We start from the raw sequence: 25,293 nt of genomic DNA, 5'->3' as shown, positions 1-25,293 counted from the left end.
CAAAGTGTAGGTCAAAACGCAGTTGATCGAGGGTTCTGAATACAGTATCTGGGTGAATGAGGAGTTGAAATTATTATAGCAGATCTTGACAATTTATGACTTTGCCTTTTCCTTTTCTATGAATTAGTTCCTTAAAAATTCGAAGTAAAGTTTCGAAGTAACCATGATAATTTCTGAATTTCTAAAATGTCTCGACAATGCTTTTATCGTTCATACGAAAATACAGCAATTGCGTTCTGAAAAGTTCGTTAACGCCACAAAAACCTTTCTGGCCTTGATGCCTTCCATGTCTGGCTTTGGTAGCTTTCCATAGGGCACAAGGGCACTCGACAAATCAAACCTGGTGAAAAGATAGTCCTGATGAAAGTCTAACCAAATCGCTAATGAATTCTGAAATGTTCATATTCTTTGCGCAAAGTACGATTTTTTCATGGCAATTTACAGAAAATCACAAAAAACTTGTGGAATTTTAACGAACTTTTCGCATGCATTCCGAAATGTTCTGTAATTTAGAAAAAATACGACCATGTCTAAAAATTGTTTAGTAAATGGGACCCTTAAAGTGTCTCTATTTCTAAATACTATATTATACAGACACTGGTTAGATTCTAATTCTAATGCAACTTTAGTCAGCTCAGCCTCCATGCCTCGCAAATATATTCCATATAAAATACAACTGCCATTCTTCTCTGCCTTACTCACCAAATCTAATCCATCAGTCCCTTGTGTAAAGCCATCCACTACCTTCCATATCCTTTAGATATGCTTGCAAAGTGTTACATAATTAGTGGGTAAATCGTGTTGTTTCATGCAGTATAGATCTACCATCTTAACAATCAAAACATACAATCAATATCCTTATGCCTAACTGAGCAAAAAGCTGCAGACTCACGACTGGGACTGAGTACAGCTATAGAAGTGATCTTGGGCAACAGAAGTGATGGATGCACACTGCTGGCAAATTAAATGCTTGGTTTGAAAGCAAAGCTATACTCTTTTATTTTCTCCTACCCATGTAAGCAAAAAAAGCCAGTTTTATCATCTTTTATCAGAAATATGGCTTTACTAACACAGTGCTACACAGTTTTTTTAATTTATAAAAGTTTGTTTTCTTATGCTATGTGGTTGCACTGCACCTCCCACACATAAATATTAATGAATAAGGAACTACCTGGTGTGCAAATAGGGGTTCAAATAGGGGTTTACAATATCCCCTTGATTTAATCCACAAGTACCAGTCTGGGGGTGTGCATTTATTCAAGGGGATCTTATATTTTTGACCACCTCTTTTGCTTATTGTGATTGAATAAACTGTGTAACTTAATTTTGGTTATATCTAATCTCAAGGTTCTGACAATGTAAATGGAAGGATGCAGTATCTATGAGTTTCTTAAAGAAAATATTCCAGGTTTCATTAAAAGGAATATATTTTTTGCTTTTTTTTTTATTTTTGCCACTAAATAAGAATATGAAGCCAGTTTCACTTTAGCACTTCCTTTTACTTCCTGATCCCAGAGAACTTCAAAGGAGCTGGTAAAAGTAATTAACCGGCCACTGAGAAGCCTCTGATAATAAGATGCTCAAAGGCTGCTGCTTAGATAAGGGAAGGTTTATTTGTTTAAAGGTGATAGGGAACAAATTGCACTGTTTGTAAAGAAAGAGGGGTCAGGTCAGTGAAAATAGCCCAACTTTTAAAATAGTGCTTTATAATGCCAAAAATAGGAAAATATGGATTTTTTTCAATTTATTCTATTTCACTAGTGAGTGGGAGGTGCTTTGGATCTACTACCTATTTTTAATTTTGAATTATCTTTGTTAAATAAAATAAATGAAATAAATCTAACATCAACACTTAGCTAATACTTAAAAACTCACCCACTTTCTATTCATTCTTATGGGAGTATATTCTTTCTATTCATTGTTATGGGTGTATTTATCAATTTGTGAAATCTAACTTTTTTTTATATGGATTAAGCTCTGAACTCACATTTGGATAAATCTCCCCCTCAGGATTGCAAATAAATTGCTATTTTTCAACGTGTTGATTATTTACTGAGATTTAACTATGTACTGTATAGTATATGCACAAGTTTAACTACGGATTGCTGGCCTTTCGTGCTACAGATTTATATTTTTTTACTTCAGCAGACTCGTAAAGCTACCAGGAGTGGCTTTTTGCCGCATATCAAATGCTGCTGATGTTTCAGCAATGAAATTGACTGTAGATTCAACATTCTATAGCACTTAAAGGGTTAATTCATAGACGTTGTTCGGAATTATTCATACTAATTTAGCATTATAAACATATAATACAGAGGTGCCCGTTTAAAATGTAGAAAATATATCCTCTTTCTAAATATGGTTTGTTAAATTTAGTCTCTTAAAGAAACATCACTCTCTTAAACAAAGCTAACGCCACCTTGTGGAAGGTGAAATGCTGTGTGCGTAAGACTATATCAAGGTTTTCTCTTAGTCTGAGAAATAATTATGTATGTATTTATGTATTAAATATAACCTAAAACTTGATGGTTACTATCTACTAGCAAGTTTTAGGTCATAATTATGCAAAAATATTGAAAATTCAAAAGGGTTTCAGAAACTTTCAAGTACCGCTCCATGTATCTTGTGTAGCATGAGGAGAATAGATAGATGTTTGTGCGGAATGACCACCTCATTTGGGAAGCTGCTAAATATTTTAAAGTCTAAGGAGCTAATTTTTGGTGTGGTTTTACACTTATGAGAGGGAATCTATAAGCATTACACTTATAGAAAATTGCTTCTGTGTTGTTGTTTGACCTTTTTTGTCCTTTTTTTTTTTAGCACCACTGCTGGACTGCTAGCTCTACTGATTTCTCTTGTCTCTTGTCTTTGGGTCATTTATAAAAGAAAAAACAAATCTGCTGGAAACATTGATAAAATGGTGCATGTCTGCCAGGTAAGCAAAAGACTCTTTTTATTCATCACTGTGTGGCCACCACAGATAACATAGTACACCAGATCTAGAGATGGGGAAGGCTTTTTTTCCCACTGTGCCCTATTTGCTCTGCCACAACTTTAATAGATATTTTCCCTTCCTTTGGTGTGGGGGTGGGATGCAGAAAATATGAACTGCTTAGGAAGGAAACCTAACACAATTTTGCAGTTATATATTTGACTGGGGACATTTTTATTTTAGTTTTTACTCACCCCAGGTGAGGTATTTCTGCAGGGGGTTGTCATCTTCTGGGGGTACTGCAGTCAGGAACCCAGATAGTGGCCCAGTTGACCAGTAAGCTAACTTGCGGCTCCATAATTTTTGATGGCAGCCCTGATTGTGATTGTGTGGGATTGCGGAAGACTTTTTAGTTTTTATCAAAAACTGGGAAACCTGAGAATCCAAAAATGGTGGCAACATACCCAAAAGGGTCAGTAGTGGCTAGGGAGCTACAGTACAAGCAAGGAAAGGAGAGAGGCAGTTAGCTAACTATTGAAAGGCTAAAATTTCCCACAGCTACATGCAATCACTTCAGCTGCAAATAAGGCAGCCTTAGGAATTATTAAAATATGATGAAAACATTAAAAATTAGAGAAAACAATTTTTTACATTTGTTAAATATCACATCTATAAATCATCTCATAGAATTTGTCACACTAATGGTTTGCACAAAAATAAAACACCTTAAAGTAAAAACAAAAAAAAAAATTTGACAGAGGCACTGTGGCACTACAGCTGATGGAAATGAAATACCAAAAAAATAATAAGAAAAATCAGTAAAACTGATGTTTTATAGGGATCGTAAAAGGATTACAAATGATCTCTGCTAAAACTATTTACTTATTAGCTGAAGGTGTTTAGTAGTAGGCCTGCATTCAAAGCTAGTGCAGGTATAGGACCCATTATCCAAAATGCTCTGGACCAAGGTCCAGAGATCCATAATTTGGATCTCCATACCTTAAGTCTGCTAAAAAGCAATAAAACATTAATTAAACTTAATAGGATGGCTTTGCTTTCAAAAAGGATTAATTATATCTTAGTTGGGATCAATTACAAGGTACTGTTTTATTACTACAGAGAAAAAGCAAATCGGTTTTAAAATTCTGAACCATTTGATTAAAATGGAGTCTATGGGAGACGAGCTTTCCGGAATTGGGAGCTTTCGGGATAACGGGATTCTGGATAATGGATCCCATACCTGTACTATTAGATCTATTTCTATTTGTTCTGTGTATGTTCTGTGTATGATATATATATATATATATATATATATATAATATTTTTTTCTCAATAAATATCATTTTATATACATTTGTATGAAACCCTGTGTGTGCTGGCATTACTCCTGCAATATTTTAGTTTATATGGCTCTTGCACCCAGGTTGTATTTTTTGTTAGTGGTGTGCACCATTATGATCTCTGTATATATAACATATATATATGATAAAGGTCCTAATGAGGACCAAAATGTCGGTTTTAAACAATATGTTTTCAATAAATTTTTGACAAAGTATTGAAGGGAGTGCCGGCCACGGATGATTTATATATATATATATATATATATATATATTTGTATATATATATATATATATATATATATATATATATATTGCTCTGCACAACTTGCTAACTTGCACAACTTGCCAAATGCTTAAGCAGGTGTTGGAGGTTGGGAACTGATGAGTTGCATAGAAGACAGGATATAAAAAGCAGATGACATGGTGATGGAATGTTGGCAAAATAATTTCAGCACATATTAACACTGAGGGCACCTTTGACCTTCAGTAAGTTTTTTTCATTTATTATAATTAAGAAATACAGTACCTTGAATCTTGCTTCCTTAGTCTGGCAATTATTTATTAAAAAATACAATGATATTTGTATAGAAGAACAAAAAAGCACAAAAGCTCCCTTTTTATTACTTAAAGGGGATGTTCACAGGATGACAAAGTATTAAGTTTGGTACCCAGTGCTACTACACATTTCAAGCAAATTGGATCACTGATATGCAAATTATCCAGAAGGAAGGAGTATGCACAATTGCAGGGTTTTTGGCATTCTGCAGGAAGCAGAGACAGGAAACCTAGCTGGATGGGAAAATCAGAGGTTCGTTCAGGACAGGCAAAGAGGAGCTGCTTTATTTTAAAAATTAGACATTAAACATTAAACAAGCAATGTATTTATCTTCCCCTGCTTCGAAGGTGTTCAGTCACTGCTGTGTTTCAGTGCTTACAAATAAAAATAGGGCACTGGCCGTTTCTGAAATACTTCTGCAAGGTGCTGAATATGCAGGGTTTCAGATTCAACAAAGAAAAAATTATATTCCATTACTAATAAAACGGTTCCCCAATAACTACATTACCATATAGAACATCTGAATGGTTGTTTGGCCTTACCAATCAATGTTTTGATGTACATATCTTTTATTTGAGACTTACTCTGGTACTACTCAGGTGCAAACCACATGCACACTATATTACAAAAATGATTAGTGGATTTTCATCCACTTACTACATTGATTAGTGCATAAAAAGCTGGGCTTGAACCCAGTGTTCAGTCTAGACATGAAGTCACAATGAATATTTTCAGCACATCAGCTTCTATAAATCAATATATACAGTAGTTAAAAGTCAACTAGTTGGATGTACTTAACACAGAGTAAGCCTGTTCGGCTTTTTTAAAACACAAGTGTTTCTTTAATGAAATCTATAAAGAAAAGTGTTTTTTTCATTGTAAGGTGAACATTATGCAATTCATTCATTACAGGTACTTTTTAATCTATCTCGATTCTGAAGAACTTGGGATCTTAACTAATTTTCTAAATAACGCAAAGCTCATTCATGCAGGCAGAGACAAAAAGAAAACAACCATTCATAAAATATTATGGCGTAGGAAGAATAAAATAATATAGCCAGTAACATTAGCTCCACTTCAGTATCGAAAGAATGGATGGTAGTAGTAGTAGGTACTGTATATGTAGAAATAAATATTGGAGGGATTGTACGGATTACATAAAGCAAATATTTGCATTAATTGGTGGTCCATAACAAGGAGACAGTGAATAATAACTGACCTTTTCTTAAGTACTGGCACTGACATTTTGACCATTGCCTAGGGAACAGAGGAGCTTAGTAGTTTAAGCACGTGCTCACCAATATTGAACTGAGAACAATAATATTATCTCTTTGTTTTTATCCCCTTTTTATTCTAGATCAGCTGTAGCCTTTCTACATATTTACAGTACAGGCATGGGACTCCTTATCGAGATTCTTGGGCGGGGGGTTCTGGATAAGGGATATTTCTGTAATTTGAATGTCCATACCTCCTACTAAAACATGGTTTAAACATAAACTAAACCCAAAAGGATTGTTTTGCCTCCAATAAGCTGTAGCCTTTCTACATATTTACAGTACAGGCATGGGACACCTTATCAAGATTCTTGGGCGGGGGGGGGGGCGTTCTGCATAAGGGATATTTCTGTAATTTGAATGTCCATACCTCCTACTAAAACATGGTTTAAACATAAACTAAACCCAAAAGGATTGTTTTGCCTCCAATAAGAAGTAATTATATATTAGTTGGGATCAAGTACAAGGTATTGTTATTATTACTGAGGAAAGAGGAAATCTTATTTTTAAAAATGAGAATTATTTGAGTAAAATGAAGTCTATGGGAGATGGCCTTCCTGTACTTTGGAGCTTCCTTGATATCAGGTTTCTGGATAACAGATCCCATACGTGTGTACATCATAGAGATTGATTAAGCAATTAATACCAGTGATTGCTTTTGTGCTTAATGATGAGATGTCATTAAGCCTGTATGCAAATCCATATTTCAATATTTATCATGTAAAATCCAGACAGCCACAAACTAGTAGCATTTACATGTTGTCTGTGAATACAATTTTCTTTTTTAGTTTTAGACATGAGTACATCAGCTCAACATAAGTCTGTATTGTAAGGCAGGACATCATATTCTCTGACTAAACCACACTATAGCATCAGATTTCATTGCTTTTTCATTGCTTGACAAAATTCCTCTTGCTCATAAACATTTGGAATTTTTTTTAGCACGGACTGGGTTAACATCAATCAAGTTCAAGCAAAATCAAGTTTAACAGAATGATGTATCATCAGAAATGGTGTCATTTATATGCCTCTGAGAAATAGCAAGCATACGTTTATTAATTGGTTTTAAACTCAAGCAGGGGCCAAGAAATCATACAAGAAATAGATTTGCTTCTGTAAAAACCCTCCAAAGACTTGACCTGAAAATTCTATTTTTAGAACACAATGCGATTTTCAGCCAGAGGCTATGTCTGTTTTTCCTTGTAAATGCATGTTCTGTGTGTACAAATCCAAAAATCTTGTAGTTCCTATAAATATGAAAGCAAGAATTACTAATTTCTTATGTTAAAGAAGGTAAATCTTCCCATTGTATGTATATGCTCTAAAAATGGCACTTTAAAGGGATGTTAAAAGTTGAGTTAACTTGTAACATGAAAGTCGCCGGCGGGATGGCAGACGCGGCGGGGCGATTTCCGGAAATCGCCGAAAAAGACTCGCAAGTCTTTTTCGGCGATTTGCGAGAAATCGCGCCGCCGCGTCTGCCATCCCGCCGGCGACTTACATGTTCGCCGGTGGGATGGCAGGGGTAGGCAACTTGGGGAGATTAGTCGCCCGCGAACAGGGAGTTAATCGCGGGCGACTAATCTCCCCCGTGTGCCAGAGCCCTAATGGTATGATTCAGAAAAATGTCACCATGCTTTCAGTGTGATCTGTTGAGCCAGAGCAGTTTTAAGTCAGATCACCTTTCTCTATTGAAGTTCTGTGAGAGCCATGATAGCACCAAAGTGACACTGAGATCTCTGCACTTAAATGTTGTCTCTGCCCTTAAAGGAACAGTAACACCAAAAAATTCAAGTTTATAAAAGAAATTCCAATATAATGTACTGCTGCTCTGCACTGGTACAACTGGTGTTTTGCCTCAGAATCACTACTATGGTTTATATAAAGAATGCAGCTATGTAGCCATGGGGGCAGCCATTCAAAGGAGCACAGGCACTTAGCAGATAACAGATAAAACACTATTGTATTCTACAGAGCTTATCCGTTATCTGCTATGTAACCTGTGCCTTTTGCCCCCAGGGCTACACAGCAGCTTACTTATATGAACTATAGTAGAGTTACTATAGCAAACGCACAACTTTTACCAGTGCAGGGCAACAGTACATTATATTTCATTTACTTTAAAGCAGATATAATTTGATTGTGTTTCTTTGCCATGCTTAATTCATTTTGGAATGGGGTGTACATTTATGTAATGAGAAAGTCTCCCTTTGTTATCATCACCACAAATTAATAGGGATGTAAAAAGGAGAGAAATTATCTACGTAATTTGACCCAAATAATTCTCCATCAATGTTACAGTACATCTTTTTCTTCCCTTATTTTCTTATGTATCTACCTTACAGAAAATGACACATTGTTTTCAGATTAAGTAAAACCTTTTTAAATTTATTCCAGTATATCCGTGGCATGAACACTACCAAACACAGTACAGTATGTCATCCTGCAGTATTAAAGATTTGCTGCCAGCGTTTTGTATCACATACATTAAGCACGACAGCTTTTGTAATCAGGTGTAGGAGACGCAACAACCTCCCAGGTTCCCACACAAATTTTGCAAAATAGTTACATAGCATTTATTTCTATTAAGGTACTGCATTCTTAAAAGGTTCACCAAAATGTGACTTTTTTTTTTATAATATTCTCTTTGTTTTTCAGATGCTGATACTCATTTTAGCAATGTACATTGTGAATACTACCCATTCCAGTCTAGCAGCAAAGCAAGGGCTACCATTGATTAACCAAATTGTTAGTTGGACAGTACTAGGTATGTCAACTTTCCTTACCATGTGTAAATATACAGATTTCCTTTTTTTTTAAAAAAAAAAAAAAAGCACACAGCATATTTCCATTTTTATGTGGTTATAAATGATTGAACAAACAGCTCTTGGGTGAGTGGTTGCCTGGAGGTGTAACAGTCTGGGCAAGTCTTAATGCATTATGAGTCTATTTGCATCTGGATAGTTTTTAGTACAAATTCTGTGTTATGAAAGCATTTTGACATATTAAAACAGAATTATAGTTTGCGTTGTTTTTATTTATATTTTGATGTTTATAATGATTGCTTGCCTATTGAACATACATGTAGAAATCATACACAGAGGAATAGACCTGTGCTAGGTCAGGTACCGTGAGCATACCTGGGCAGAATAAAACTGATTATGCAGAGTCAGAAAACAGGGTCACTAGACTCGCACAGCTTTCTGTGTCAAGAACCTTTAGGGTATTATTGGCAGTTAAGGTAATCAGAAAATAATATTGGGCACAGTAATTTTAAAATGTATATTTATTGTAATTATTTGCAAAAACTTACAGTGTACATTTGAAAGTACCAACATTAAAAACAGCAACTGGGTACAAGTTGTTGTCTCAATTTATTAGACACAAAGCTAGCCCCAGACATTTAATTCTGATTGATTACTATGCTATTTCACAGGAATTCTGAAATTCTAGCAAAGATGAATTGCTGCCTATTTGCAATGAGACCGACAGCTCAGCAAAGAAGATTTTTTTCTGCTTAGAGAAAGGCAACTATAACTCACAATTTTTGTTGTTGTTTTATTTTCATTCTACAGCATAAAAAATAGAAACCCTATATAACACTGATGATGGTAAAAGAAAGTATTCATTAAAACATAAGTATAGCTAAGTATGCTGCTTGCTGTTAGAGTATAATAAGAAAATTAGGAATATTAACACATCTCAACAGAAACATAAGTACAGGAACAAGAAGAAATTTCTCTCTACAGTGGACAGGCATGGTCTCTGAAACCAGAAGAATAAGCTTATGAATATGGAGATAGTTAAACTGATAGATATACACATTGGTAAATTAACTTCTTTCTATAAACACTGCATAGATGATTGCATTCTGCTGTGGCAGTAGAGATTTTTATGAATGGTAGCACTCTGGGTACTACACTGTTTTGTAAACCAACCTTACACCATCTTGTACCCCAAATCTAATTACAGTGGAATCCTATACTTGCAGTTCCTCAAGCTCTAACACAGCTGTCTGAAGTGTCACAAAATTTTGCAAAAAGGAAGTAAAGTCTCAGATGAGTAAAGCTTTCTGGTTCACTCAGACATTTTAACCCCTAAGCCTACTGCTGGCCATGAAAGAGCTTAATTGACTACATACAGTACTTATTTGTTCAGTGCTAAAGCACTAATGTTGACAAATCCATTATGGGTTACAGACAGGCGAAAAACTTTATTCCTGTCAAGAAACCCAACATATGGTTGGGGCAATTACAAAACTTGAACTGTGTCCCTATGGTTTATTATCTGTTGCCAAAGCTTTAAAAACTTACAAGGAAAAAAGGAACAATCATAGGTGTTATATAATACCATCACTGAACGCAGGGGAATCCAAACAATCTATGGCCAAACAGTTCTTAAATTTAGTAGGCAGAATTGAGCTCTGGTTGCTGCAGGATTCCAATGCTAACATGCTAATTGTTGGCACAAAAAAAAAACATTTGTAGTAGAACAAATACAGGTAACTACAATAACAAAGGAATTACTAGTAAATGAAAGATGTAGAGTAAACTGGAAATAGATTTGAGTTCTAAATGGCAAGTTCAGTAAGCCAATGTGTTGGACAGGAGCACAGTAAGGCAGGGTTTTATCTTAGAATGTGTGTATTTTATAAACTGTATTGGTTTTTTTTTTATTTTTTGTAATACATAGTGCAGAACACGACATTAAGGACAGTTTTATTTTACCTTTTGATCTTCCTTCCCTGTCGTGGGATGAATGTAAGAAATTTAAGCAGACTCCCCCAGGTCCTTTAAAATAAGCTGTTCCTTTGTAAGAAATGATCTGTTTGTTATCTGGCCACAGATTGGTGTTTTAATATAAACATGTGGTGCTCCTAAAGGTATCTATTAGGTTGACTGACATCTGAGGCATTTGCAGTACACTTTAGATTTACCCATGTGGTAAACTGATCCAACTGATAGATCCATTATGCCATATATATGCTTTTTTAATTATTGACACCCACAGGGAAAATTAAAAATGATGGTATTACAGCCTTTAACTCTTTTACTGCCAAGCACGTATGGCATACGTGCTGGCAGTAAAAGGGCTTAAACGCCAACGACGTGTCTCATACGTCGTTGGCGTTTAAGCGCTGCCCTCTGCAGCGGCGGCATGTGCCGCCGCTGCAGAGGGCTTCTAACAATGACAGCCCCCCTGGGCAATGTGCCAGGGGGGCTGTCATCAGGGTCCTGCGAGCCGATCGCTCGCAGGACCCTCCAGGAAGCAGCAGATGCGATCGCATCGCATCTGCTGCTTCCTGCTTCCTCCCTCTCCCCCAGCGCCGGCCCAAATGAGGAAGGAGGCGATCGGTCTTCAGGAACAGGTAAGGACTTTTTTTTTTATTGCATTTACACACTTTTACACACTTATACACACATTTACATACATTTATACACACTTACATACATTTACACACACTTACAGCACACATTTTAGCATTTTTTTATTTTATTTTTTATTTTTTTTCATTTTTCACACTTTTATACACTTATTTACACTCATATACACACTTACACACTATCACACAACTTTTACACATGTACACACATGTATACACAAACACTTTGGTTTTTTTTTGTTTTGCTTTTTTTTTTTTTTTTTTTTCATTTTACCACTTTGTTTTTATTTTCTTTTACCTAAAAACTGTTTATTTTGACAGCGTAACTATTGGATCAGATATTCTGGCCACTAATTACACTGTCATGTAACTTATTTTGTTGTTTCACTGATTTGCACAATTTTTGTGGTTTTATCACATTTTATCCCTATATAAGTGTTCCTGATCTGTTTTTAGCGTAGCTTTGCCAGGTGTAACTTTTATGTACAAAAATAACTTTACCTATTTTGAATTCATCAGAATGTGTACTTTCCAAAAATATATGGTTTTCTGGGGGTCACTGTATAGTTAGGGGGGGGTTACTGCACATAATACACTGACAGGGGGCTCTGTGTGCAAAAGCTGAGCTGGCAGGCGAGAAATCCTTATGCGCTATTTTCATTTTGGGTTCAGTACATACCGCAGACTTTGGTATATCTATGCATATTGGGCATCAATCTGTTCAGTAGGCCTCTGGTGTTCCTATTTGGGGTGACTTGCCTTTGTACGCAAGAAATTGTGTGAGATAAATGCGACAAATTGCAACATTTTTAGGCAATTTTCTGAAATGTCATAAAAACCAATAACTTTAGGAAAGCTCTGCAGATTGCTACTTTGGTGTAGAAAGGACTCTTTACCCTTGTTGGATTTGTCAGAATGTGTACTTTCCAAAAATATATGGTTTTGTGGGGGATCTGTATAGTTAGGGGAAGTTTTGGCACATAATACACTGACAGGGGGCTCTGTGTGCAAAAGCTGAGCTGGCAGGCGAGAAATCCTTATGCGCTATTTTCATTTAGGGTTCAGTACATACCGCAGACTTTGGTATATCTATGCATATTGGGCATCAAACTGTTCAGTAGGCCTCTGGTGTTCCTATTGGGGTGATTTGCCTTTGTACGCAAGAAATTGTGTGAGATAAATGTGACAAATTGCAACATTTTTAGGCAATTTTCTGAAATGTCATAAAAACCAATAACTTTAGGAAAGCTCTGCAGATTGGTACTTTGGTGTAGAAAGGACTCTTTACCCTTGTTGGATTTGTCAGAATGTGTACTTTCCAAAAATATATGGTTTTGTGGGGGATCTGTATAGTTAGGGGAAGTTTTGGCACATAATACACTGACAGGGGGGCTCTGTGTGCAAAAGCTGAGCTGGCAGGCGAGAAATCCTTATGCGCTATTTTCATTTAGGGTTCAGTACATACCGCAGACTTTGGTATATCTATGCATATTGGGCATCAAACTGTTCAGTAGGCCTCTGGTGTTCCTATTTGGGGTGACTTGCCTTTGTACGCAAGAAATTGTGTGAGATAAATGCGGCAAATTGCAACATTTTTAGGCGATTTTCTGAAATGTCATAAAAACCGATAACTTTAGGAAAGCTTTGCGGCTTGGTACTTTGGTGTAGAAAGGACTCTTTACCTTTGTTGGATTTGTCAGAATGTGTACTTTCCAAAAATATATGGTTTTGTGGGGGTCTCTGTATAGTTAGGGGAAGTTTTGGCACATAATACACTGACAGGGGGCTCTGTGTGCAAAAGCTGAGCTGGCAGGCGAGAAATCCTTATGCGCTATTTTCATTTAGGGTTCAGTACATACTGCAGACTTTGGTATATCTATGCATATTGGGCATCAAACTGTTCAGTAGGCCTCTGGTGTTCCTATTTGGGGTGACTTGCCTTTGTACGCAAGAAATTGTGTGAGATAAATGCGACAAATTGCAACATTTTTAGGCGATTTTCTGAAATGTCATAAAAACCAATAACTTTAGGAAAGCTCTGCAGATTGGTACTTTGGTGTAGAAAGGACTCTTTACCCTTGTTGGATTTGTCAGAATGTGTACTTTCCAAAAATATATGGTTTTGTGGGGGTCACTGTATGGTTAGGGGAAGTTTTGGCACATAATACACTGACAGGGGGCTCTGTGTGCAAAAGCTGAGCTGGCAGGCGAGAAATCCTTATGCGCTATTTTCATTTTGGGTTCAGTACATACCGCAGACTTTGGTATATCTATGCATATTGGGCATCAAACTGTTCAGTAGACCTCTGGTGTTCCTTTTTGGGGTGATTTGTCTTTATCTGATCTTTATCAAGAAATTGTGAGAGATAAATGCGGCAAATTGCAACATTTTTATGCGATTTTCGAAAATGTCATATAAATCTGCAAACTTAGGAAAGCTTTACAGCTTGGTACTTTGTAGCAATAAGAAATATTTACCCATTATAGATTCGGGGGGATGTGTATTTTCCAAAAATATATGGCTTTCTGGGGTGAATGTACTTTTTTTGTAGCATTATCCCACATAAAGGATGTAAATGTGTTGATTTTGCAGGAGCTGAAATGATAGATCATATGGGGGTATGTTCCCATTGGGGCCCCTACATGCCACATACTTAGGTAAACCTATACATATTGGGCATCAAACTGTTCAGTGGACCCCTGGCGTTCAAATTTAGGGTGTTTTATCTTGGTACCTAACACTATGTGGGAGATAAGATGCTGCAAAGTGGAAGCTTTGAGGGGATTTTTGGAAATGTCATCAAAATTGCTAACTTTAGAAAAGCTGTGCGGCTTGGTACTTTGGAGTAGAAAGACATGGGTACCCATTTTAGATTCGGGGGAATGTGTACTTTCCAAAAATATATGACTTTCTGGGGTGAGCGTACTTTTTTGTAGCTTTATCCCACATATAATGATGTAAATGTGTTGATTTTGCATGAGCTGAAATGACAGAAATGACAGTATATATGGGGGTATGTTCACATTGGGGCCCCTACATGCCACATACTTAGGTAAACCTATACATATTGGGCATCAAACTGTTCAGTGGACCCCTGGCGTTCAAATTCAGGGTGTTTTATCTTGGTACCTAATGCTATGTGGGAGATAAGATGCTTCAAAATGGAAGCTTTGAGGGGATTTTTGGAAATGTCATCAAAATTGCTAACTTTAGAAAAGCTGTGCGGCTTGGTACTTTGGAGTAGAAAGACATGGGTACCCATTTTAGATTCGGGGGAATGTGTACTTTCCAAAAATATATGGCTTTCTGGGGTGAGCGTACTTTTTTGTAGCTTTATCTCACATATAATGATGTAAATGTGTTGATTTTGCAGGAGCTGAAATGACAGAAATGACAGTATATATGGGGGTATGTTCACATTGGGGCCCCTACATGCCACATACTTGGGTAAACCTATACATATTGGGCATCAAACTGTTCAGTGGACCCCTGGTGTTCAAATTCAGGGTGTTTTATCTTGGTACCTAATGCTACGTGGGAGATAAGATGCTGCAAAGTGGAAGCTTTGAGGGGATTTTTGGAAATGTCATCAAAATTGCTAACTTTAGAAAAGCTGTGCGGCTTGGTACTTTGGAGTAGAAAGACATGGGTACCCATTTTAGATTCGGGGGAATGTGTACTTTCCAAAAATATATGACTTTCTGGGGTGAGCGTACTTTTTTGTAGCTTTATCCCACATATAATGATGTAAATGTGTTGATTTTGCAGGAGCTGAAATGACAGAAATGACAGTATATATGGGGGTATGTTCACATTGGGGCCCCTACATGCCACATACTTAGGTAAACCTATACATATTGGGCATCAAACTGTTCAGTGGACCCCTGGCGTTCAAATTCAGGGTGTTTTATCTTGGTACCTAATGCTATGTGGGAGATAAGATGCTTCAAAATGGAAGCTTTGAGGGGATTTTTGGAAATGTCATCAAAATTGCTAACTTTAGAAAAGCTGTGCGGCTTGGTACTTTGGAGTAGAAAGACATGGGTACCCATTTTAGATTCGGGGGAATGTGTACTTTCCAAAAATATATGGCTTTCTGGGGTGAGCGTACTTTTTTGTAGCTTTATCTCACATATAATGATGTAAATGTGTTGATTTTGCAGGAGCTGAAATGACAGAAATGACAGTATATATGGGGGTATGTTCACATTGGGGCCCCTACATGCCACATACTTGGGTAAACCTATACATATTGGGCATCAAACTGTTCAGTGGACCCCTGGTGTTCAAATTCAGGGTGTTTTATCTTGGTACCTAATGCTATGTGGGAGATAAGATGCTGCAAAGTGGAAGCTTTGAGGGGATTTTTGGAAATGTCATCAAAATTGCTAACTTTAGAAAAGCTGTGCGGCTTGGTACTTTGGAGTAGAAAGACATGGGTACCCATTTTAGATTCGGGGGAATGTGTACTTTCCAAAAATATATGACTTTCTGGGGTGAGCGTACTTTTTTGTAGCTTTATCCCACATATAATGATGTAAATGTGTTGATTTTGCAGGAGCTGAAATGACAGAAATGACAGTATATATGGGGGTATGTTCACATTGGGGCCCCTACATGCCACATACTTAGGTAAACCTATACATATTGGGCATCAAACTGTTCAGTGGACCCCTGGCGTTCAAATTCAGGGTGTTTTATCTTGGTACCTAATGCTATGTGGGAGATAAGATGCTTCAAAATGGAAGCTTTGAGGGGATTTTTGGAAATGTCATCAAAATTGCTAACTTTAGAAAAGCTGTGCGGCTTGGTACTTTGGAGTAGAAAGACATGGGTACCCATTTTAGATTCGGGGGAATGTGTACTTTCCAAAAATATATGGCTTTCTGGGGTGAGCGTACTTTTTTGTAGCTTTATCTCACATATAATGATGTAAATGTGTTGATTTTGCAGGAGCTGAAATGACAGAAATGACAGTATATATGGGGGTATGTTCACATTCGGGCCCCTACATGCCACATACTTGGGTAAACCTATACATATTGGGCATCAAACTGTTCAGTGGACCCCTGGTGTTCAAATTCAGGGTGTTTTATCTTGGTATCTAATGCTATGTGGGAGATAAGATGCTTCAAAGTGGAAGCTTTGAGGGGATTTTTGGAAATGTCATCAAAATTGCTAACTTTAGAAAAGCTGTGCGGCTTGGTACTTTGGAGTAGAAAGACATGGGTACCCATTTTAGATTCGGGGGAATGTGTACTTTCCAAAAATATATGACTTTCTGGGGTGAGCGTACTTTTTACTAGCTTCATCCCACATATAATGATGTAAATGTGTTGATTTTGCAGAAGCTGAAATGACAGAAATGACAGTACATATGGGGGCATGTTCACATTGGGGCCCCTACATGCCACATACTTAGGTAAACCTATACATATTGGGCATCAAACTGTTCAGTGGACCCCAGGCATTCATATTTAGGGTGTTTTATTTGGTTACTTTATGACCTGTAGGAGATAAGATACTATAGACTAGAAGCTTTGAAGCGATTTTTAAAAAAAATCACAAATTTTGATAAAAACCAATAACTTTAGGAAAGCATTGCGACTTGATAGTTTGGAGTAGACAGACAGTTGTGCCTATTCTGTATTCCCCAGAATCTGTTCTTTCCAAAAATGTACAATTTTCTGGGATAAACCTTCTGTTAGTGGAATTTTGGCCTTGAAATCCAAAGTATGCAGTTTTTTTGGAGCAGTGCTTTGGGAATTTGGTAGTGTACTGCTGGGAGTTTTTGACCTATACAAGTGAGAAATCTCCATAAAACTATATATATTTGGTATTGGCACATTCAGGAGACATGGGACTTTCCAAATCAGTTGTATATTCGTGCATAAAATAATTTTTGTTTCTAGTATGTGTGATTATATTATGGAAAATTTGATTTTTTTTGCATTTTTAGACATTTAGAAGCCTATATCTTGTTACAGAATTGGAATTACACAAAAATTCTACCATATTTTGAAAGCTTAGGTTGTTCTGAAAAAAACGATATATTGTTTTCCTTGGTAAACTAAAAGTCCCCCCGAGGAAAGGCCCCTAAAGTGAAACAGTGCAAAATGTTCAAAAACTGTCTGGCAATACAAGTTCCGCTTTGACCAAAATGGCTGGCAGTAAAAGGGTTAAAGGGTGGGGTTTGGACTTTTTCTTCTGCAGGAGCCAGAATATGAACAGACCCCTATATTGATCTTCATTGTTATAGTGCTTGGAATAAATATTGAAATGTTTATGGTGTTTTCTTCCAGCCTCTGCCTTGGTTGTTCCATTGTGTACCACTGCAGTTCTGTTCCAGAGACTGTTGTCCATATTTCTTTCCCTCATGTCCACCTACCTCCTTCTAAGCACTGGGTAATTACAGTTTATTATTCTTCAAATCTCTTTAAATCCTCTTGCATTTAGCAATTCCTGGAAATATTTGTTCGCTCCATCTGGCTTTTAAAGAGCAGGCAGCATATTAGACTGGCTGCTTGTTACTCAGCCTCATGTTTTTATCAGTTGACATACAATTTCTCGCCACATGCCCACTTCTGAAATAAAGCATATTAGTTATAGCTTGTTCCTCACTATAAAATACACACCTATAAGACAGTATATAGTCTAGTGAAGCTGACAAGAAATGCTGAAACATTATAAAAATAATTTAGAAACCCAGATGAAAACTATGTGAAAATTGTTAAAGTATTAAACATAATTAAAGTTAACATTATAAGGCAAACTTAGTTTTTATTTTTTAAATATAAAGGCATTTTTTGAGCCTAGAACATACCACCATACCAAGACAGCCCTTTAACAGCATCTCAAGTAATCATACAAAGATGTTCATTACAGCTTAAAGGACAATGAAAGGTTAAAATAAATTAAAAGTAAGTCTAAAGGCATTCTTTTTAAGTACTTACTGCATATCTAAATTCCCAGATCCCTGCTTGCTTCTCTGAGATATGGTGCTGGCAGCCTACAGCAGTGTGAAGACTACAGTGACATCACTGAAATCTCTCTCCCCTTCCTGTAGGCTGCCAGCGGCAGCCTTCCTATTCTCTGAGCATGTGTGTAACTTGATCCTATCTCCTGTTCTGAGCTACACATGCTCACCAGCCAATCAGAAGCGGATCTGGCAGAGGGGAGGGGGGGAGGGAATGAAACACATGTGCAGTATGAAGCAAGGAGGGAAAGGAAGGGAGAATACCTTTTTAGAGATGGCTGCCTGTTCTAGAAAATGTTAAGTAAGTGTGACTGGGTAAATATTTGATTAGGTGAGCCAAAAGTGTGTCGTTTATACTAAACAATAGGAGGACTATTGGGCAGTATGCTTTTTAAATTTTGACTTGCATTCTCCTTTAAGTATAATGAATTATCAAGGCAAAGAGTACAGCAGATCCTACCCATAAATATCTATACAGATACAGTAAAGGAGTAATATATGTGAATTTTACAACCTAGGTCCTTATTGTGCTGCTCATTGAAGAGCTTCTTCACAGAAAAAGTTGTATTTTTCATTAGTACCTCAGTTTTTCTGGGCAACAAATGAAGAAAACACATTTATTTTAGTTGTTTTAGTTTCATTTCATTTTTGTGTTTTTTTTCAACAGGTATGAAGCACTGTTTCCTTTGGTGCTTTCTTGCTTGATGTGTACCTGGATATACATAGAGCAAGGAACCCTTGTTAAGTATGGACTTTCCTTCAAATACATGGTAAGGCAATCCAAGAATTCTATTTTGGTTTTATTACAGGGAAACAACTTGAAGCATTCTACATTTTAGAGCCCTTTTCATTTTGCACCCTTATTTGGTGGCATCCATTCCACTAATGGCCATTGTTAATGCCAATCCAGTTGCATCTAGAACTGTTTATAACCTGTAGCACATACCTCTTGTATTCCATGCAAGCAAAACAGCTGTATTTTTTTGTTGACAACATCAACTTTTAATATTTTTAAATAAACTTTTAACAATGAGTTAGTTAAAAGGTAATACTTTGATTCTTGATTCTATATGCATCTTATTTGACATTGTGTTTTTTGTATAGTTTCTAATGAAGTTTTTTGTCACTAAAGTTCGCCACCTATTGTAGCAACCCAAAATGCATTTGTTTACATTCAGAAATAACAGGTCATGTTAAATCTACCACTAAGTCTTCAACAGCTGTCTTGTTTTGTTGGCTAGTATAGATCATGACTTTGTCTTGCTTTTATCCAATTTGCTTATGACTGTTGATTGGCATTTTTCACAGTATTCCTTCTATTCCTTGCATATTAATGAGCAAGGTATCTCCTCAACCAAAATGCTATACTTGTAAACCAAACTTGCCCAAACTGAGTTGAGCTAGTGTTAATTGAAGCAGTAACATCCAAAATTTATTGGTTGGGAAAATGAGAAGACCAAGAGTTGAGTTACTAGATTAGCAGTGCAGCGCATGTTTGGACATACCAAAAATTGTGCTCTTCTTTTTCCTGGCCACATGCTTCCTACAGGTGTTTGCTTCTGGTAGGATTGTTCCATTGGATGGTTTTGTAAATGCGATTCTTCACTACAGTCTGTTTTTTTTTTTATTTCCTGCCCTGCTGTTTAAGTCACAATTGGCCAGAGAGTTGAAAACAATAATATAAAAGATGAAATATATTTTACCTGCTGTGTGTGCTCTGTTATAAAACAAGTTTGTAAGCTCTATAATAAAAGCTGATTGGAATGCTCAGAACAGAATGTGCACATAAAATCCCAGTGACAATGAAAAAACTACAGAAAATAAAAAAAAAAGATTAACAATAATAGCTAACTATATATCTTAAACAGAGCATAGATATATGCAAATTGTAATTGTTTACCCTTTAAAGTGAGTGTTTTTTGGAAATATAGGCAGTTGTATGCAAAATTATTTGCAGTTTATTTTTATTGCTGGTAGAAGTTTTAGTTATTACCTAAAATACATAAGTACTAATACTATTACTCTTTGTAAATTGCTATCATGTGTCACCTTTTGTCATCAGAAAGTGATAATTACACACATAAAGAATAGTATCAATAATATAAGTAAATATATAATATAAACTGTGTGTTGTACTGGTGAAAACTGACTTAAGAAGTATAAACAACAGTTTGCGAGGAGTGAAGTATGTTTCCTGGTAGTCATGCTAATTGTGACATTGTTTCAATTATCCTCCACATTTTAACTAAGGCAGTGGCAGAAGCCATCACAGGTTATTAGGACTGACATTTTTTGATGGAATGTTATGATGATTGGTTAAAAAAACATGAGGCAGGTTTATTTTTGTATTTTAATAACTATGATTTTCAAAACAAGTTACATAAATTGTCCTACAGGTAAGGTACCACTGTAAATAGATAAGTACTTACGTTGGCTATTAATAGATTCTTTCCAAAATCCTTATAACTAAGGCTACAGCAAAGTGTATAATAATCCCCATTCAAATTTTCATAAGTACGGTGTGTAAGGAAGTTTAACATTCCATCACTAATGACAATATTAATAGTTACCATAAATAGTACCATAAATGTACCTAATATGCTATACTCATACAGATGATATCCCATTTTGATGAATATATAATTATCAGTGAGCAAGCTTCATAGCAATTCAGCAAATTAAGAAGACTGCATTGAAATACTAATTATTTTATATGGGCTGAGACCCTGCTTTTTCATCAAAGCAGCAGTAGGAATGATTACCGTGATTTTCACTTCTAGGAAATCCAATACATCAGTTTACTTTTCCGGTGAGATTATTGAATTCCCCAGACAGCAAATGTCACGTCTATTACTACAGGATAGAATATTAAAGTGACTTTGTTCCTGGAGTTTGACTTTTCTCTCTCTCCATTTGACTTCTGATGGACTAGTTTGTTTTCATCTGAATGGCTTTTATAAGCTGTTGAACCATACTTGTTCTTCAAGCGAAAGACTAATGTTTCTTAGTATGAATCTGCACACTCTTTATTCATCAATTTATAAACCTAGTACATACCTAGTACAAACCTAGACAGAATCCCTAGAAATTAAATTAATAGTTAGAACTTTTTGTGGAAGCATTAACTTTCTGCTTTGACAAACCAGATTTGAGCGAAACCATTTACTTTAATCCATCAATTTACAATATACCTGTGAGGTTGCTGTGTTGTACTTGTATTCACAAACCATCTTTATAGTAGACTTATATTGTATTTCATTGACTGAATTTGTTTAAATGAATTCCATAAAAATATTCTACAAATCTTTACAGTGGTGCTACACTAAAGTACTGAATTTAAGTTCCTGTTTAAAGGAAAAGTAACACCAAAAAATAAAAGAGCTTTAAAGTAATAAAAATATAATGCACTGTTGCCCTGCACTGGTAAAACTGGTGTGTTTGCTACAGTAACACTACTATAATTTATATAATAAGCTGCTGTGTAGCCATGGGGGCAGCCATTTAAGCTGGAAAAAAGGAGAAAAGGTTACCTAGCAGATAACAGATAAGTTCTGTAGAATACAATAGTGTTTTATCTGTTATCTGCTATGTGCCTGTGCCTTTTCTCCTTTGAATGGCTTCCCCCATGGCTACACAGCAACTTATTTATATAAATTATAGTAGACTTTCTGAAGTAAACAGACAACTTTTACCAGTGCAGGGCAGCAGCACATTATATTTTAGTTAGTTTTATACACTTTCATTTTTTGGTGTTACTGTTCCTTTAAGGCCAGGGAATGAATGGAGTTTGTAGGTTCTCTCTGGCTGAAAACATACTGATATGGTAACTGATTTCTGTTGGGACTTTACCCTAGTGTGTCTATGAAAAAAATAGGGGTATAAAGGGTTCTAAAGTGAAACAGTTTAATTCAAATGCACTTCTAATGAATGCAGTTAGATATAATTCATAATAGAGCAGTCTGAATGGCATCATTGGTGCTTACAGGAGTATGTATTTACATGCCATAAGTACTTTTGTTAATATTGTGAACTACATCCATTCTAGTGCTTGTGCTTGCATTCATTATTTTCATTTGGCCACTGCTTCAGTTATGGTGGCCTATATACACAGGCCTAGATGTGAGGAGCTCAGAGTGCCCAGATACTGGACTGATTGTATTATATCTAAACACAGCATTCTACAAGAAATAAGCTAGAGTCCTAGAGTCTATAAAATGAAGGAGATATTGGCATACAGAAGGTTACATCCAGTGGTAAATTGTTCTTTAACAGAGAATCATAGAAATGGGACTATTGAAGCATGAATTTATTTTCATGGATTTCAAAAAACTCACATATTGTTTCCTGCTGTGGTAAATTCCTGCAGATCAGATCAGATCAGTCTATGGCTGGCCTAAAGGTTGGATCAAGGTCTTTTGACAGTTTAGATCTGTGGTTCTGAACTGTATGTTAATGCAGTCTGCAGTGCCTTGTACATTTCATCACACAATTTTATAAGCTGCAAACGTATATATAATTTCAATATATACTAAATAACCTGTTTTGATCACCAGGGATGCACACTTTAATTATGAAAAAATACTTATGGGGAATCAAATTGTAATTAAAAATGTTTTATCCTTATTATCCGATGTATCTGCAATCCTAAATCAATTGATTTACAAATAAGTGTTTTAAATATAGGCTGATATCGCTCAGGCACAAAAATATTTAGATTCAAATACTTCTGGACGTGCCTGCCTTTAAAGAAACAGTAACAACCCCCCCCCCCCAAACAAAATACACATTTTAAAGTAATTCAAGTATAATGTACTGTTACACTTCACTGGTAATATGTTTGCTTCAGAAACACTACTATAGTTTAAAAAAATACCACACTGTGTAGCCACGGGGGCAGCCATTCAAGCTGGAAAAAGGAGAAAAGGCACAGGGTACATAGCAGATAACGGATACATTCTATAGCATAAAACAGGTGTAGATCCCTATGTAAGAACTAAACTCATCGTATTCTCAAAGCGTATCTCTGATCTGCTATGTAACCTGTGCCACCTGGCGAAGAGGAAGATGTAAAATAAAACAAAAAAAAAACTAGCATGAAATGTAAAAAGAAACTATAGGTGCAAAACCAAATTTAAATGAAACTCGGTTCATGCAGTGCAGTACAGTATAAAAATACATTAGTAAATCAAACAGGGGCCAATGCAATGATAAAATACTTTAAAAATAAGTTTAAATGGATTCTGTCATGATTTTTATGGTGTACTTTTTATTTCTAAATTACACTGTTTACATTGCAAATACTTCATTCTACCATTTAAAATTTTATTCTTGAACCAACAAATAAATATTTTTCAAGCTGTTATATTGGCGCCAAAATAGGCGCCATCTTAGTGCATTGTTCCTGATTCTGAGCTTTTGAAAAAGCCAGCGCTACATTAGAACTGCTTTCAGGTAACCATTTATTTCTCCTACTCCCATGTAACTGGAGGAGTCCCAAGCCGCACTTGGATTTCTTACTATTGAGTGCAATTCTGATATCTACTGGGAGCTGATATCTTACTACCTTCCCACTGTTCTGCTGATCGGCTGCTGGGGGAGAAAGGGAGGGGGGTGATATTACTCCAACTTGCAGCCCAGCAGTAAAGTGTGACAGAACTCAGGTCAGATGGTTGTGGCATGAAGAATATGGCTAGCCCTATGTGAAATTTTAAAATAAATTAAAAAAAATCTGTTTGCATTTTTGAAAAACAGATTTAAATGCAGGATTTTGCTGGAGAAGCTCTAATAACTGATGTGTTTTGAAAAAAACATGTTTTCCCATGACTGTATTCCTTTAAGTGCTGAGTGTCAAAGAGACATGTAGGCCCTTGCTGCATAGATACTACAATCTTATTATCCATTATTTATATAGGACCATCATTTTCTGCTGCACTTTACAGAGTTTATACATTATTCATTGAATAGTGTCCCTTCCCCAGTGGAGCTTACAATCTAAATTTCCTATCACACACACAATGGACAATTTATCAGGAGGAAATTAACCTGCCTCTATGTTTTTGGAGTGTGGAAGTTAACCCACACAAGCACTAGGAGTACATACTTGCAGATACTTGGTCAGCAATGCTGAACACTGTGCCTCCAAGCTGCATGGGTACACTTGCTCACACAGAAGATTAAATATTACTGAAGCCACTAATGAAAACCCTTGAAAAAAAACAAACCTAGAAGTCACGCTTCACATAAAGCATTTTAAAATACACAGTAAATCAATAACTGTTATTCCATATTAAAGTAATGCTTTTCATGTATTTGATGTTGCCAAAAAATTTGCTTAAAAAGTGAGAGAACTTCTGATGGGACCTGTTAGTTAGCTGAATCCAACAGTCCAGCTTAAATCAGTCCTATTTACTTTTTCCATAAGAACTGCTGTCAGAGATAGAGGCTTTAAGTATGTTTTGATGCGCCTTACAGACAACTGTCTATTTTTCTGCTTATTGTGTGAGAAACTGCACCACACTTTATTACGAGTGACCATGATGACATGTTGCATTGATTTTCTCTTGTTTCCTTCACAGCTTAACGGTATTGACTTCAGCCCTGAGATAACTCAGTCTCGACAGCTGAATCTGGATGACATTCGAAGATCTTTTTTCTTGGTATCCTTCCTATGCTGTATTCTGTGCTTTATAGCCATAGACTGATAATGTGAAAGATTCATCTTGGCAATAACTTGGTACCTCAGAAAAAAAAATTGGATAGTAACCTTTTAGAGGTTCCCATAATTTGTATAGACAAACTGTGCTTTTGTTAGATATTTTGGTCTGGATTTGT

The 25,293-nt window shown here is 36.2% G+C and overlaps 1 protein-coding gene across 1 annotated transcript in view; it reads left to right on the top strand.

Annotated features, from left to right (window-relative positions):
* Window positions 1–25,293, top strand: part of pign (phosphatidylinositol glycan anchor biosynthesis class N) — a 171,764-nt gene that overhangs the window by 113,304 nt on the left and 33,167 nt on the right. Inside the window, exons 19-23 of the mRNA XM_002934389.5 lie at window positions 2,821–2,935; window positions 8,761–8,869; window positions 17,789–17,891; window positions 19,130–19,232; window positions 25,038–25,118. Coding sequence (XP_002934435.2) covers window positions 2,821–2,935; window positions 8,761–8,869; window positions 17,789–17,891; window positions 19,130–19,232; window positions 25,038–25,118 — 511 coding nt within the window. The remainder of the gene's footprint in view (window positions 1–2,820; window positions 2,936–8,760; window positions 8,870–17,788; window positions 17,892–19,129; window positions 19,233–25,037; window positions 25,119–25,293) is intronic.

Source organism: Xenopus tropicalis, chromosome 6 (assembly GCF_000004195.4).
Source record: "Xenopus tropicalis strain Nigerian chromosome 6, UCB_Xtro_10.0, whole genome shotgun sequence".
NCBI lineage: Eukaryota > Metazoa > Chordata > Amphibia > Anura > Pipidae > Xenopus > Xenopus tropicalis.
The sequence above is the reverse complement of the archived record's forward strand: the minus strand, read 5'-3'. Positions and strand labels throughout refer to the sequence as shown.